The sequence below is a fragment of the Euleptes europaea genome, chromosome 6, assembly GCF_029931775.1.
Source record: "Euleptes europaea isolate rEulEur1 chromosome 6, rEulEur1.hap1, whole genome shotgun sequence".
Lineage (NCBI taxonomy): Eukaryota > Metazoa > Chordata > Lepidosauria > Squamata > Sphaerodactylidae > Euleptes > Euleptes europaea.
Genome location: NC_079317.1, coordinates 45,417,645 through 45,435,519, shown reverse-complemented (window position 1 = coordinate 45,435,519; position 17,875 = coordinate 45,417,645). Strand labels below are relative to the sequence as shown.

At 45.0% G+C, this 17,875-nt stretch overlaps 1 protein-coding gene across 1 annotated transcript; it reads left to right on the top strand.

Annotated features, from left to right (window-relative positions):
- Positions 1 to 5,751: 5,751 nt before the first annotated feature.
- ZNF770 (zinc finger protein 770) lies at positions 5,752 to 16,826 on the top strand. Its single transcript, XM_056851864.1, is given in 4 exon segments — positions 5,752 to 6,264; positions 6,266 to 6,301; positions 6,303 to 6,562; positions 16,307 to 16,826. Coding segments are annotated over 4 exon segments (1,329 nt in total).
- Positions 16,827 to 17,875: the final 1,049 nt, after the last annotated feature.

Genomic DNA, 17,875 nt, shown 5'->3' with positions numbered 1-17,875 from the left:
GTCCACTTAAACCGATATAATTGATAGTGCCTGCAACTAATTTCAAACCAGGAACTCTTAAGGGATTCTAGAGATTAACGGATATGAACCAAAGGATTCTGCTTTTTACTATCAAGAATGGAATATCTATGACAAACTATTGGTTGTGGACTTGTATTAGTTGAACTAATAGATTTCATATACTAAAAATGCAGCAGTTCCTACCCACTTTCCTTTTCAGATAGATTTTCATTAGAACCAAATGCAGTGAACTAAAAAGTTAGACTGTACACTGTTCCTATGTATCATGGACAGCTCAGTCCAGTGCCCCAGAAGGAATAGCTGCTGTGGCATCTTGTACACAGCAAACGGCACTAGTGGGAATCTTGGCCCTCTTACCTCTGAAAGCAGCTCCCAACCTGTACAGGGCTACACTAGCAGCAGGATTTCTGGACCATCTTTTGTGATTTGAGGATGGAGCACCAGTAACGAATAGCAGCTTGACCTCCACTAAGGCTTTTTTAAAAGCCCATGACTGCTGGAGGATCACAGTAGAGGGCAAACCCAAGAAGGAAGGTCTCTCTTAGCCTGACCCTGTGCCCTGGATCAGGCAGCTGTTTGCAAACTGCATGCATTATAAATCTCAAAATGAATCTGCTATTGACATTTGCCATGAATCAAAAAGATTACTGTATTTCCCTCTTAAAGACCCTGAGGTTTGTTATTTTTTTAAAAGTTATTATATGCCTGTTGCCCAAGTTTCGCTGCCTTGAGAATTGTATTTGGGTGGAAAGTTGGCACAGAAATGTCTCAAATAAAATAAATGTGTAGTGTCCATTTTTGCTACTCTACCTCTGATCCTCTAGTATCTGAATTCACTGCAGCAAGTGCTATGAGGATCAGGCATGTTTAATTCAAACGGACCCTGCTGTTTGTATATGCCGAATGTCTATGCATGCCCAAGATTCATTAAATACCCATCTTCCCCCAGGCAATTCATTATTATGCACCAGAAATTACCGAGGGGATGATTTAATTTTTTTAAAGAAGGTGGGGAAGATAAGGTTTGTGCTGATGCATAATATTTGTGCCAGAACACTTTAAAGAATATAACATTTAGATCAAAAAAATTTCTTTAAATTTCAGTAGAAATAATACTAGTGTAATAATATTATCATGCAGGACATACAGTGTGTATAAAAGTATAACATATCCTTAAGAGGCAATCAATGCAGCAGACAAGTTCATAGTTCATGAGGAATCTCAAGCCCTGCTTCATACACACCCAGCAGCTAGCACATATCCTTCTACTGCTGTGTATGTTCTTCCAGGCAGACTGTGCAAAGTACAAACCATTACTGCTGCAAAGCTGCCATTCATGGAGCATGCAGGAGATAGTTAGTTTACTCTCAAAAATGGAAAGAAATCCTCTCAGTTCAAGAAGGATGGGTATGTGATCCTTCAGGCTATAGTGTTAGCCTCGAATTGTAGAGATCTGAGTTCAGATCCCTGCTGCACTATGAACTAAGATGCCAAATTCCATCCTAAATAGGATTCCTATTCCTTTAGGAATTCTGAAACATGGAGCTGTTTTGCAGATACCTTTTTTATTTTGCTGCAGAGATATCTTACTTCTGCCATATTTATCTGTTCCCAGTGTGTGTTTTAGGAGATAGAAGGGAGGGCTAGAAGTGTTCGCAAACTGATGGCCATTATGTGGTTGATTTCCATCCTAAACAATACAAACAATAAAGATTTGCATAATGGAATTAAGATAAGAAATTATTTTAAGCTCCTGAAACACAGGGTGTAGTGTGGCCATGAATCTTAAACAGAGGTCAGGTAGAGCCCAGTACTAATTCAGTCCAGTCCAATGATTTGTCTCCATACATGCTTCTACCAAAATCTACTTAAACTATCATCTTTTCTGTTAACCATGGGACCTTACAACTTTATTGCTTACTCTTTGGTCTTTTTCTTATAGATGTTATCAGAAACTAGCAGAGATGGGGGGGGGGAGTTGACAAGATTACACCTTTTGATGAACCTCTGCCCACATGTCATGATGCAATCTTCACATTCTGCACTGTGGATTATTCCAGTCCAATGGATGCCCCTGAACACCATAGTTGCGGACAAAGGGACATCATTGCTTCAAGAGCTGGTTATCTGTTGCAAACTACAGTATAACTAATCACTTAAGTATTGGGTTAGAACTTCTGACTCTGGTTTGTTTTTTAAAGCTCAGTGACAACCAAAATGAGAAATACTCCTACCTTTAGTGCTCATAAATATTTGTGCCATTTTTCTGGCTAATTAAATCCATTTGCATGTAAATTTGAGATAGCAGAGGTATAATTTAATGTATGCTCTGCTACCTTACAAAAGCCATTGTTCAGCAGTAACTTGATTTCTAGCTCTGGCAGACTGAAGAGTGGGAATACATGCAAGCAGTAAATTCTGTGCTTTCCAAACACTTGCTGAGGACAGTCCTCAGGAGATGGAGCTTCTGACCAACAGTTAGCATAATTTCATAGTAATCAAATGCAGCCTTGCTTATGAGTGCTTAATCATCTCCTGACAAACAAGATAAAAATCTTCCAATACTTCCTGCTGCATATGCCTGAGGTCAATAACAGATAAGTGTTTCCACAAGTTTCTTGGACTGGCTCTGTTGTCCTTATGTAGGAAAATGTCCTCCAGATCTGCAAGAGATCTTCTGAAAAATGCTTGGGTTCAAGTAATGAAAAGAATGGATGTTTAACAGCCAAAGAGAATTCAATAGTCATAAGCCATTAATTAAGGTACAAGCTTTTTACTGCATTTACAAGGTGGCAACAAAAATGCCTCATAATGTAAAATTTCTAAATTTTATAAATAATCTTTTTTTTTAACTGTTTCATAAGAACATAAGAAAAGCCCTGCTGGATCAGACCAAGGCCCATCAAGTCCAGCAGTCTGTTCACATAGTGGCCAACCAGGTGCCTCTAGGAAGCCACTAAAGATGACTGCAGCAGCACCATCCTCCCTGTGCTCCACAGAACCTATGATAATAGGCATGCTCCTCTGATCCTGGAGAGAATAGGTATGCATCATGACGAGTATCCATTTTAACTAGTAGCCATGAATACCCCTTTCCTCCATGAACATGTCCACTCCCCTCTTAAAGCCTTCCAAGTTGGCAGCCATCACCGCATTTTGGGGCTGGGAGTTCCACAATTTTACTATGCGTTGTGTGAAAAAAATACTTCATTTTATCTGTTTTGAATCTCTCACCCTCCAGCTTCAGCAGATGACCCCATGTTCTAGTATTATGGGAGAGGGAGAAAAACTTTTCCCTGTCCACTCTCTCCAAACCATGCATAATTTTATAGACCTCTATCATGTCTCCCCTTAGCCGTCTTCTTTCCAAGCTAAACAGCCCTAAGCGTCTTAATCACTCCCCATAGGACAGTTGCTCTGTCCCCTAATCACTTTGGTTGCTCTTCTCTGCATCTTCTCAAGTTCTGTAATATCCTTTTTTAGGTGTGGTGGCCAGAACTGTACACAGTATTCCAAGTGTGGCCTCACCATAGATTTGTACAAGGGCAGTATGATATCAGCAGTTTTATTCTCTATTCCTCGTCTAATTATGGCCAGCATGGAATTTGCCTTTTTGACAGCAGCCGCACACTGGGTTGACATCTTCATTGAGCTATCCACTACCACCCCAAGATCCCTTTCTTGGTCTGTTGCTGCCAGCACAGATCCCATGAAGCCACACTTGGAAACACTGTGTGTTGGGGGGGGGCATTCCTCCCTGGGCGAAAGCTCTAAGTGCATGGCAGGCCTTGCTTGGGATCTGGGGCCCTATCCCGGGAGCCGGCAAATGTACAGGGCAGTCTGTTTGCACGGCAGAGGGAGGCGCCACGAGAACGGACGCGTCTTTGCTGAGGCTTTAGAGACGGTCAAGGCGGGCTTAGCCAAGCGGTAGGAACAGGAAGCGGCAGCAGAGCGCCGTTCAGCCGCATCTCAGAGTCTGGGTGCCATCCAGGCAAATTCAGGAAGAGCGAGGGTACACTGGGGAGGCCGAGGAAGTCCGCTCCACTAGCGGCGGGCGGCTGGTGCTGGGCCGGCCGCTTCGCGCCTCTCCTTCCCTCCTTCCAGAGCTCAAACCCGCCTCTAGGCGGGACTCAAACCCGCCTCTAGGTGGCCTCCTGCCTGCCGCGCTTCTCTTTCCGGGCACTGCGCTGTGCCAAACTGTGGCCCGTCCATTTGGGGACGAGCTCTTCCTCGTTCTGCCCTCTCTGGCACACTCGGTCGCTAGAATCATAGAGTTGGAAGGGACCACCAGAATCATCTAGTCCAGCTTCCCCTGCACAATGCATGAAATTCCAAACTACCTCCCCCCTGGGGTAGCCAACCTCCAGGTAATAGCAGAAGATCTCCTGCTATTACAACTGATCTCCAGCCGATAGAGATCAGTTCACCTGGAGAAAATGGCCACTTTGGCAAGGACTCTATGGCATTGAATTCCTTCCCCACCCCAAACCCCACCCTCAGGCTCCACCCCCAAAACCTCCCGCCGGTGGCAAAGAGGGACCTGCCAACCCTACCCCCACACCCCCAGTGACCCATACTCCATGCCCAGAAGATGGCCAAGGTGCCCTCCCTCTCATGATGTGCCTAAAGTCATAGAATCAGCATTGCTGACAGATGGCCATCTAGCTTCTTCTTAAAAACCTCCAGGGAAGGAGACCTTACCACCTCCCGAGGAAGCCTGTTCCACTGAGGAACTGCTGTAACTGTTAGACGAGTGTGGAGGCTGCCCAGTGGGCAAGCCCTGCAAGATATATCTTTATAGTGGAAAGGTATTGTGTGTGTGTGTGTGGGGGGGGGGAAATCCACCAGACAATCAAGTTGCATTGATTAACTAGAAACAAGCCAACATGGGAAGATCTTATAGGGAGGATCTTTCATTCTAGTTTTGCTCTGTGCCTTGTGTCTTCTGCCATGTGTCAGGATTCTATCTGACTTTGGGACACTTCTTGATTTTGTGTGGGTCATACTGACCAGGAACGTTGAAACACTATTGGACACAGTCTTACGGGTTACATCTGGAACTTGAACCAATGCTTATAAACATGTTTAGCTTAGACATGGCTTTATTGTTTTTGATCCTCACTGTTCACTGCTCTTTTACTGATTATTCCTGTACAATTTTATATAAAACATTTTATTTACATTTTGTGATGTTCTTGAATTCAGGAGGCTTCAGTCTGAATCCAGTACTTTAGCTCTCATTGGCTACAGCTACCAGATTGTTTTCAGAAACTCGCCTTGTAAGCATCCTACTTTGCAAGGGTGACTTTCTTGATCTTAGTCCCAGGAGGGCTAGAGACTTGTCCCCTGACTGGGTAGGAAATGGCCTGGTGGTAGTGCTACCCTGGAGTGTGAGAACTCACTCTTCATCCATTTTGGTTTTGTCTTGCTTGTCTGGTTATGAACACATGTGTTTAGAAATAAGTACCATTAAACACTATGGGACTTGTTTCTGGGTAAATCAACTTAGGAGCAGGTAATGTAATGTGTTACATTAAATAAAATCAAGTACATTTAAAAATATGTGTTTTTCTTTGTACTACTGCAGGGATACCTGGACTTTCAGGAACCTCCTGTTGTAATAATCCTGCTGCCCTATCTGTTTTTCACAGTGTACTGCTGGTGGTTCCAGCAGAAAGTGTTTTGCTAAAGAACCTGACAAAATATATATGATACATTTTGCTGTACAAAATGCGAAGATTTCAGCAAGATGTAGTAGCTAGCCAAATACCCAGGAAAAGGCCATATATATGTGACATCTGCTACAAACAGTTTGAATCTCCATCCACACTATCCAGGCATTATCTTATACACACTGGCCAAAAGCCATGTGAGTGTTGTGCATGTTGCAAAACTTTTAAGCAGTTGATCCATCTGGAAAGACATCAGCTCACCCATCAGCTGCCTTTTAAGTGTAACATTTGTCACAGGAACTAAAAAAAAAACGTAATCATATTCCAAAGGCTTCAACAGCTTCATGATGAGAACTATCAGGGTGATGCTGAGCAAGATGAAAGACTGAGATGTGCCAGGCGAGAGAGGCTTGAACATAGGATGTTTTGTTGTCCCATTTGCCAAAAACACTTTTCAGCAAAAGTGCAGCATCAGTGCATGAGGACTGATCATCTGCACAGCGCCAGAAGGAAGGACATAAATATATGCCAGACATGTGGCAAGATCTTTCCTTCACAATCTAAAGTTGAATCGGCAGTGGCTCATCCACACTGGCCAGAAGCCATTTGAAGCGCTACATATGTGGTAAATCTTTTAGGCAGACAACACACTCAAAAATCTATCGGCTCACACACATGGACAAGAAGCCTTTCCAGTGTACTCTTTGCCACATGGGATTTAAAGCCCAGAGCAAACTCCTGAAGCACAGACTCTCCCATGCCCTAAACCAGGCTCCCTCTAGAGTGATGTGCAAATCAAAGAGCCCTGTGTACCCTGCGCCACAGACACCACTGGAAGGAACACCAAAAGATGTTGAGACCGTTACTCCGTATGAGTCTCAGGAGGGAGGCTGGCAAGACCCTCTGCGCTGTCTGCGCAGGCAGCGCAGAGGGTTTCCAGACCACCCCCCCCCGCAGACCACTGTCTGCGCAGGCAGCGCAGAGGGTCTTGCCAGCCCCCCGCCAGCCCTGCTGGGACTCCCGGCAGGGCTGGGGAGGGGGGCTTTAAATAGATTTGTGCCTCCCAGTCGGGAGGCACAGATCTATTTAAAGGGCCCGCCGCGCGCCTCCAGGGAAGCTCCCTGGAGGCGCGCAGGGGGACTTCAAACAGATCTGCGCAGGGACTCCCGGCAGGGCTGGCGGGGGGCTGGAAAGACCCTCTGCGCTGTCTGCCAGAGCGCCTCCAGGGAAGCGCAGATCTGCGCAGGCAGCGCAGAGGGTCTTGCCAGCCCCCCGCCAGCCCTGCCGGGACTCCAGGCAGGGCTGGGGGGGGGCTTTAAATAGATTTGTGCCTCCCAGTCGGGAGGCACAGATCTATTTAAAGGGCCCACCGCGCGCTTCCAGGGAAGCTCCCTGGAGGCGCGCGGGGGGGGGGCGCGGGGACAGATCTGCACCTTCCAGCTGGAAGGCGCAGATCTGTTTAAAGGGGCCGAATTCGCTGAATTTATTTGGGAACACCCCGAACTCAGCGAATTTGGCTCCCCGGTTCCCCCCCCCTTTTTGAGTTCGGTTCGTCCGAACCAAAAAACCTCCGAATTGCGGGAAATTCGGCTGTTTTTCTGTTCGGACCAAATTGAATCAACAGCCCTACTTGGCATACAGAAAGTCCAGGTTCAATCCCCGGCATCTCCAGTTAAAGGGACTAGGCAAGTAAGTGATGTGAAAGACCTCTGCCTGAGACCCTGGAGAGCCGCTGCTGGTCTGAGTAGACAATACTGACTTTGATGCACCAAAGACCTGATTCAGTATAAGACAGCTTCATGTGTTCAGGGTCAGCCCTGGTCAGTACTTGGGTGGGCAACCTCCAAGGAGCACCAGGGTTGTGAAGCTGAGGCAGGCAATGGCAAACCACTTCCAAACGTCTCTTGCCTTGAAACCCCTTTGTGGTCCCCTAAGTCAGCTGTGATTTTACACCACCAAAAAAGGGCCTACCCTTCTAAAGCCAGCATCAAAACAAAACTCTTGAGGAAATTTAGATGAGGGCATCCTTGTTGTATGCAAGGAGATAGGAATACAAAGGAAAGGTCACCTGCTATGACATTATCCCAGCAAAAGTGTTAAAAAACTCAGGATTCTGAAATTAACCTGAAAGGTATGGTTACCTGCGAAAGTGCGTTCAGAAGGGATGACTCAGTGCATAATAAAGATGATTTGCTTTATGGCTCATCAGATGATGACTTCTTTGATAATCCAGAAATACTTCAATGCACTTTTTTCAGCTTGCAGTAGAAATATACATAATAGACACAAAGTGTGCAAATGTGACAGATGTGGGAAAAACTTCCCTTCTTCTCCCAACCTTCAAAGGCTTTATTTTACTCACACAGGACAGAAGCCCTTTGGCTGTACTCTTTATGTGAAGATGTTTAGACAGTCAGCCCGCTTAAAAAGTCTTCAGCTCACCCATACTGAAAAGAGACTGCGTGCCAGGTGGGATCTGAAAATCTAAACATGCTTGTCAGTTTTCTTGGATACGGCTTTGAATTTAAATCTCATTTCAGCCTTTGGTTTAAGCATAGGCACTTTTTCAGTCATCTAACTTTCAGGGATCACAGTCAAACCAAGTAACTGAAATTAAGGTGAAGACAGAGTCCAATGACTCTGTTTTGAGCATGTATAGAGAAGGTATTAATAAAAGGCTGTAAATTGACCAAAGCCCAAAAATCATGTCATGATTTCCCCATAGAATCATAGAGCTGGAAGGGGCCATCGAGGCCCTCTAGTCCAACCCCCTGCACAATGCAGGATCAGCCCAGAGCATCCCTGACAAGTGTTTGTCCAACCACTGCTTGAAGACTGTGAGGGGGAGCTCACCACCTCCCTAGACAGCTGATTCCACTGTTGAGCTACTCTCACTGTAAAATGTTTTTTTCCAAATATTCAGATGGTACCTTTCTACCCATAATTTAAAACCATTATTGCGAATCCTAACCTTTGATGCCAACAGGAACAGCTCTCTGCCCTCCTCTAAGTGACAGCCCTTCAAATACTTAAAGAGCGCAATCATATCTCCCCTTAATCTCCTCTTCTCCAGACATTCCTAAGTCCCTCAGCCTATCCTCCTAGGACTTGATCTTCAGGAAGGCAGTGATACAAAATAATTAGGAGGCTTTATCAGTGTAGCATCCTCTAAAGTTGACATACTCTATGTAATACATGTGGGACAGAAGTAATCTGAACACTTGGTTTGTGGCAAAACATCTAGAGTGAGCTCCCCCACCCCCCATAAGAAGGATTCACCTTACCTACTTTAAACAGAGATCTTAAAAAGAAGAGCTTTGACTGTTTTAGCAAGTAAAATGGCTTGTACTTTGAGCCAAACTTTCTTTTTAGTGTTTGCCAGAATTAAATGGATTTTTTAATGAAACAAATAAAAAGTTTCCTTCTAAATCTCGTGGGGTTTTACCGTGTGGAATTCAGGACGGTTTAGAACATGTATAATTAGCAGTTGCAATGTTTGACCCAGAGAAGAAATAGAAACGGAAGATACAATTACTAATTTGATTAATTTTCTCTAAGGTATGTAAAAATGTCACATACCTTCAGAAAAGCCACCCGTGCCGTATCCCCCATCTGACATAAGCACCTACGGTTCCCCTTAGTCTTTGTATATTTGACTTCAGGTTTTAAATTCTCACACCTATTATTTAAAAGTATTGGACAGGTTTCTTCATACTATTTAAATATTAACAAGCTCACATATTTGTATATGATATATATTATCAGGTGCTGATTTTTGTTAAGAAAACTGATCAGGTACTGATTTTTGTTAAGAAAAATTAACATGCTAGTGTGGGGAGGGCCCGTGGCTCAGTGGCAGAGCATCTGCTCGGCATGCAGAAGATCCCAGGTTCAATCCTTGGCATCTCCAGTTAAAGGGACTAGGCAGGTAGGTGATGTGAAAAACCTCTGCCTGAGACCCTGGAGAGCCGCTGCCGGTCTGAGTAGACAATACTGACTTTGATGGACCGAGGCTCTGATTCAGTATAAGGCAGCTTCATGTGTTCATGTGTGCGCCAGTGTCAGTCAGACATTTAACAGTAGGGCCAGCACTGAACAACACGTGGTTGTGCAGAAACAGCCAATCCTGGAAGGCACAGGTAACCCTTTACCTGTGTTCCAAGCTTTGTAAAGTGTTTACAGCAATATATAATAATCATTGACATGTTTAATGTTTTACATCCGTAACTTATGGCTTGAATCTGCCTCCAGTTCACCTGAGTGTATGTCCTGTGGAGTTCTGTCTAGTACTACATATATTTCCCATGAAATTCAGCGTGCATTGTACATACCGACATCAAGGGTAGAACATTTTTTCAGAAGTTGTCCTGAATAAATATTTATACACAAACCGGAACAGCACAGAAGGCTCCTTTTAAAGTCCTGAATATTTCAGAAAGCATCTGTTACTACACTGAGGCATCATGCACAGCCAGCCATCACCGTTTAATGAGATAAACAAAGACAGGAACTTCTGCTATTTTAAAAAAATACAAACCAATAATTTGACAAATCCCATTCATTTGAGAAAGCTGAATTCAAGAAACTGAGCCAACTAGATTAAAATTTAAACATTAAACATAGTCATTATAATTCATAAAGTTATTTTGATGTTCTTGTTACCATACAACCTCCACAGAACCGGTCTGATTTATTGGAGCTGGTGGCTTATAGTTAAAAGAGAACTTTCCACTTGAGCACTATCAATACAGTGAAAAACATTAGACTTCGAGACACCCAGCATGTAGTGGTTCGAGGGTCAGATTAGGATCTGCAACACCCAGGTTCAAATCTGCTATGAAAGCTCACTGGGTGATCTTGGGCCAGTCATTGTCTAATCCTACCTCACAGGGTTGTTGTAAGGATAAAATGGAGGAGAATGTTCTAAGCCACTTTGGGTCCCCACTGGGGAGAAAAGGGGAACATACAAGAGATGGACAGACAGACAGACAGAGACACTTTGGATTGAAATGCCTGCTTGAAATCATTTTGATGGCTGCTTTTAATGGTTTTAAAGCCATGTTTTGATGAACGGTGAGGTTTTTAACTGCTGCTATTTTATTTTTGTTTGGTTTGTTTTGTTCTATTTTTACTAGAGTTAAAAATTTTATTTGATATTCTTTTTGCAAGCCTTCTGCGTGCCTTTTAATTAGGAGAGATGGGATATAAACAGGACATCAGCGATACAAAACTTAAGGAAGTAGTTACGTGGCATGAGTGTTAGGGACACATTAAACTCCACTACACCAGACACATTAAACCACACTACACTAGACTCAGGGTCACGTGACAGTCTCTGCCTGTCCAGCATGGGTTCTGAGAGCCAAAGTAGCTAGCATTCAACTGGGACTGAAGCGATCTGGCTTCGTATCCCCACTCAGCCATCAAACTCACTGAGTTGGCCACTGACTCTCTTTCAGTGTAGCCCAATGAGTATTTCCAATTCACCGTTGCCAAAGCCACTTTTTAATGAAAAATATTTGTTACAGTTGTATCTATGCCCCTCTTCTAGTGTCCTCCTCAGATGTCTCCTACTCAGGTACAGCCTAGACGCAGACTTGCTTGACATTACGTATGGAACTGTTGCTCTTCACTTTCATATCTTTGCTGTTTCCATTACTGAGATATCTTTTGATTATTGCAAATCCATAGAAATCTTGTGTCCGCCCCATTTGTTTCCCCTAAAATATTGCACATTTCCTTGAGAACTTTACATGTCAGAATATGTTAGTTTGCTATCGCAGCAAGTGCACTCTCACTGTCTCATCATTATTGTCCCTTAAAAGGTACGTTCATTTGTAATCACGTTGGGCACAACCATTCCCAAAATAAAAATGGAACTTGAATACCTTTTCCAACCAATCACATTTGAACTTTGTACCTTTTGTATGAAATTCAGAGAGTCAGAGAGCTTTATATTTAGTTACAGACCTTGCTCTCACCTGGCTATCCATAGAAAAATGCATCAAACTGCTAATTTATCTATTTGTAATGTATCTGTTCCTAGCAAAAATCTGTTTTCAGAAGGCTTCTTTTCCCATTGCCACCTTTGCTTATAAATAATTCTGTTGTGTTTGTTTTTTCACTTTTAAAATTTTAAGCAGCTGTTATTTCTGTTTTATAGCCTAGTTGTTAGGATTTTACTATTACCTATGGCTTCGATTCAGCCAGCTCTTCTTCTGGAGAAAAGGGGAGGTGGATTCCCCTTTAATGATCCAAAGGGGCTATGGTAGGAATCATGGGACCTACATGGATTAAATCCATGAGGAATGGAGTCAGCAGTAAGGAGGGAAACTGGGCAAAATGGAGTGAAAAAACTGGCTGGATCCAACCCTGTCAGTTTTTAATTAATTTGGGCCGAGCAATCCTGAGGGGCGCCTGCGCGGCGGTGGCTGGCCGCAGCGTAACTGTGGCGCTGCTAATCTGCTCCCTGTAGGGTTTGTACAGGTGGCGGCTGGCAGGAAATAAGCTGGCTTTAAGTGGCCACAACCTTGTCGGCATCTCCAGCAACTGCACTACAGGGTTCTTTAGAGGTGTTGTGGTGGACAGGGCAGCCGGAACCAGTCAGCGGCCGCCTAGCATGGGGGCTGAGCCAAGTGCCCATCAGAACCTAGGGGTGGAAAAGGGCATTTCTGGGGGATGGTGGCTCACTGTAAGCGACACCCCCCCCTAATACCAGTCACACCTGAAGTCCCTAGCCCCGTGCCAGTGTTGCCATGGGCTTCAGCATTTCCCCCATGAACACCCGAAGCTGGCCACCTGCCCACATGGAGCAAGAGGTACCCAAACCTCGGAAGGGGAAGGGAGAGATTTTGTAGACAGTCTGTGCAGTCAAAGGTGCCCTCCATGCACTGGTGACCACACCTTCCAGGATGCCCATGCTGCCAAGGCCACCCCACACCACCCCTGCACCAACCCGTGTACAGGGGTGATGTGGGGGGTGATGTAGGGGGTATGTGACACCTACTGGCTGCCGGGTGCAGGAGGCAGTGTTGCTGGAGTGACTCCTGGCCATGGAAAAGGAGGAAGGAGTTTGGGGGAACAGTCCCCTGCTTACCTGTCAGCGCACAGCCATCCCTGTGGGTCCTGGCTGAAGAGATGGGTTCAGAACTGAGAGAGGTCAGCCACAGGGTGTGGACCTTTCTCTCCCTGTTGGGTGTTTGTGCGAAGTGCTCATGCAATAGTGCTAAGTGCCGTCTCTGTGCTTTACCCGCCACCCAGGTGTCTCAACACACAGTTGGACAGCTCATTCCTTTTAAAAAAATTATTTATTTATTTATTCAGGGTAAAGAAAAATAGGGAGAGGGGAAAAGGTAGATCAGACTACATTCATTTCTTTTCATGAGCACATGGACTTTCATCATCATCATATATTTATTATTTCTCTTTTCTATTGCTATCGTTATTTCCTGCATCAATTCTCTAATATTATTTTTATTAATTCTGTTCAAAAACCACTTCTTTTGTCTAAATTTGCTTATTTCCCTTTTTACAAGTCATCCCACTTTATTACCTAACCAAATAATACAATTCCTAAGAGCTCTAACTAATAATCATGTTCACAAACATCAATATTTATCATAAAAGGTTGCCATCTCTGCTTGTGTTCTTCAATCAACTCATTGTGTAGCATAGCTAAAAGTTTTGACATCAATGCATAATTATGCATTTTTGTAATCCACATCTTTAAATCCAGCATCTCCTTGGCTTTTCCATTTTTGTGCCAGCACCATTCTCGCTGCTGTTATTGCATATTGGTACAATTCTTTAAACTTTGATGGAATTTGAGTTGGAATTATTCCCAATAGAAAGTGTTTGGCTTCTAATTAGAAGCTCGTTTTCATCAGTTATTGTATCTCTTTGTGTATAATTTTCCAAAAAGTTTGTACTTTTTTACATGTCCACCTATGCTGGCCATTGGCGGTAACAAACAAACAAACAAACATGTCCACCATTGATGAAAGTATGTTCCTTCTGTGTCTGAACATTTCCAACAGTTTGCCTGATTTACTTTATACATCTTCTGCAGATCTTTCAGAGCATAATGCCTTCTGTAGAACATTTTATACTAATTCTCTCTTACTGCTTGTGATCTGGAAAATTTAATATGTATTTTCCACAATTTTTCCCAAGTTTGCATTGGAATCATCTCCCCAAAGTTTTGCATCCACTTCACCATACAAGTCTTTACTTGTTTGGATGTGGTATCTATAGCCAACAGTATTTTATAAATTTTAGACAAAAGATGATCATGAGTTTTAGTAATCAAAGTTTCTAATTCTGCCAGTTTTCTTTGTTTAGTTCCTTTGGACAGCTCATTACTGAAGGGGGGAATATCAACAAAGGAATGAATGGTTTGGAAAGCTCTTAGTCGAGGGCACCTTTAAATCCCTGTGGATCATTATGGGAGGTCTTGTTTGGTTGGACTTATATTGCACGGCATTTTAGGCAACCCTGAACATCATTTCCCTACCTTAAAATGTTATTGTGGGCAAGGAACGCCCCTTTTGGACTAGAGAGCTTAATTATCAGAAGAAGAGGTGCTTTCTCCTACACTCCATACTCCTAGAATCATAGTTGGAAGGGACCACCAGGGCTATCAAGTCCAACCCCCTGCACAATGCAGGAAATTCACAACTACCTCCCCCCCCCACACCCCTAGTGACCAGAAGATGGCCAAGATGCCCTCCCTCTCATCATCTGCCTAAGGTCACAGCACTGCTGCCAGATGGCCATCTAACCTCTTTTTAAAAACCTCCAGGGAAGGAGAGCTTACCATCTCCCGAGGAAGCCTGTTCCTCTGAGGAACTGCTCTGTTAGAAAATTCTTCCTAATGTCTAGACGGAAACTCTTTTGATTTAATTTCAACCTGTTGGTTCTGGTCCAACCTTCTTGAGCAACAGAAAACCACTCGGCACCCTCCTCTATAGGACTCCTGTTTGGTCTAGTACTGGATAAAGATTTTTTGACCCAGACTATCTGGCCATATCGCAGAAGGACTTTTGCAGTATTTTTGTTTTGCAAGTGAGGGAATTTCCACATTACTCTCAGCAAGCACGGATGCCTCAGTAAAAAAATAAAGTAAAAATCACTCAACACGTGCAGTTACACCAGATGGCCAGCAGATGGGAGCAGCAATCAGACTGCCTGTTTGCTGTTCTTGAACAGCAGCCTTGCACTCCAAGGCTGGAAAAGATCTTTGACCTGCCAGACACAGAGAGGAAAGAAACAGAATACTGTGACCGTGCTTCAGCACCGGTACTAACTTGAAAGATGCCATGAGCTATCTAGATGTCTCAAACACATCTCTCATCACCTGTAGTTCTAATTAGAAGCCTTCATATTAAGGGGGCGGGGTGGGTGGGTGGAAGAATGGCACAACTCTCTGGAAACTAATATAATTTTTTAAAAATTATTATATTATAAAATGCAAATAAATCAGGCAAGGTTAGAGGATCCTTTTCACTGCAGTCTTTAAAGTATCCTTTGGGTACTGGAGAGGGTTGTAAAAAATTGGGACTTGGCGAATATGGAAAAAAGACAGCTGCAAAGCAAAACACTGGCATTCAGTGATCGGATTGATATCGCTTCCGATTTGGCCAGTGTTTCATTCTTAAAATGACTAGAGAAACAAACAACAGAGACTGTAACTGGGCAGTTACGTAATCGCAAGAAGTTAACTGCCCTACTGCTAGAAAATAGCAGGCACAGACAAACAAAGCCATTCTAAACAGCTCTACTCAATGGGGCTGACTCCCAGGAAAGTAGTGTTAGAATTGCACGTTTATTTTCCCCAGGGAAATAGCCAGATATTTGGAAGGATGGCAGCCTATCAGTGTTGTCTTTCCATACCGAGGCCATCCCATTCTTTCTCACCAAGGCCAAACTTTACAATCCAAAGGAGAGTGCTTTGCTTTAGTACTCAACTGGACTAGCCAAGATTTAGGAGTAAAACAAGGAACTTCTTGGAATTTCCACTCTCGCAGAACTGAGGAGCAGAACTGAGCCAACGGAGTAACCAGGACAGCAGGCACAACACGTTCAGATTCGGAAAGAAGCCAGATGGTCTTTCACGGCATGCCCAAACGATGTCCGCTGCAACAGCAATGGCTTAAAATTGATACTCTGTGCGGAGTTCGGCTAATTAATTTCTACATAATGCAGCTTGCTTGCCAGTTAGCCTAGAAACGTTGTGTGTGTGTGTGTGTTAAATGCCGCCAAGTAGCTTCCGACTCATGGAGACCCTCTGAATCAGTGTCCTCCAAAACATCCTATCTTTAACAGCCTTGCTCAGGCCTTGCAAATTGAGGGCCGTGGCTTCCTTTATTGAGTCCATCCACCTCTTGTTGGGTCTTCCTCTTTTCCTGCTGCCCTCAACGTTTCCTAGCACGACTGTCTTTCCCAGTGACTCTTGCCTTCTCATAACGCGACCAAAGCACGACAGCCTCAGTTTAGTCATTTGAGCTCCAGGCTTGATTTGCTCTATAAGCCGCTGATTGGTTTTGCCGGCAGTCCACGGGATCCGCAACACTCTCCTCCAACACCGCCTTTCAAAGGAATCTGCTTCCCACCAGCCAACCTTCTACCCAGGTTCCCTCTGCTGTGCATGCGTATTGGCACGCCCCGCAGCTGCAGTCGGGATCCGGTGCTCGTGCTCGCGAGCTCTCCAGACCGCCACCCTTTGGAGGCTCTGCGGACCAAGAGCTTTCGAGCCTGATGCGAAAGCGCGGCTGTTGTTTGGAACGTACGTGTAACGTAGAGGCGAAACCATTCGAAGGCGGGGAGGGGGAGTGCGGGCGAGACCAAGTGCGTCTTCGAGGGGGGGGAGCCGTAGGCGGAGCCCTGGCGAAGGAGGACGTCTCGGAGCCGGCCGAGGGCGCCTGCGCGGGACCCAACATGGCGGCGCCGGGGGGGTCGGCAGTGGGGTCCCAGCAGCAGCAGCAGCAGCAACCGTCGCTGCTGCCGCCCAAGAAGATCGTGGCTCCCACCGTGTCTCAGATCAACGCGGAGTTCGTGACGCAGGCGAGTTTCCTCTCCTCGCGGGCCTTTCGGGTGTGCTCGCTTTCCCTGTCCACACGTTCAGCGGACACGTGAAGGGGAGGCCGGGGTAACGATCTGGGAAGCAGGCGGGCTTGGGCGGTCAGGGGCGCGGCTGAGCGGGTTGCGGGCGAGGGGAGCGCGGCCCGGCCCGGCCCCTCCACGTGCTCAAGGGAACGTCTGAAAGCGGCCCGCGCGGCCCTGGTTTGGGAGCTCTGGCCAGGACGTGAGGAAATAGACGTTGGGGGTGGGATTGCTGCTCTCGGTTTTGAGACAGCAAGGTAGGCTTCCCCTGACTGTGGAAGATCCACTGATTTAGCAATTTGCAATCTCTTTTCCTTTCTGTAAAATGTATTGAAATGTATTAGGACAGCCAGGGAATAGCTTGTTGCTGGGCAGAATATCTCTCTGTGTGTGTGCTAAGGAATTGGGGCAAGAGTCATGGAGGGTTACAGTGAACCATAACAAGAACTGGGTGAAACTGTTACTCTACTGCCGCCCCTGTGTCTGGAGTGCTATCAGCTTTACCCTGAATGTTGATGGGTTGTCATATCTTGAATTTGGATAAATCTCTCTCCCTCAGGACGATTGGGACTCAGAGATTTCTGCCCATTAGGGCCTCTGGGTCGCAGCTGCTCCAAATAAATAACTGTTCCTTGAAACAATGGTCTTGGGGTCTCTCTCCCCCCCCCGAACCCCCGGTTTGTCACAACAGTTTCAAAACCATGTGTGTTTATGGCTGTAAGGAAGTATTTGTGACCGGTTTTTGAGCTCTTTGTTAATTTTAAAGTAAAAACACTAACTAAAAATGTTACATGGGCTTAAGACTGGCGGTCTAAAATGCTGATTGTGTTCTTTCGGGCCTGTTTGTACATGGTTGCCGTAAGCCCCTTAGTGACTGCCTGCTTGTTGCCAGCTGATGGCAAGTGAATACCTGGGCTTCCCTTAATACGTGGCATGTGTTGGAGAATCCTATTGACCCGACTGCTCCCCTCCCCTTTTCTTTTTGTTCCTGTCGGAGTTTTGCTTATAAAATGCATATCAATGTACTTTGGATTTGGATTCCGGTTTGTCTTTAGCTGGATAATCCAAATTGACCATGAATG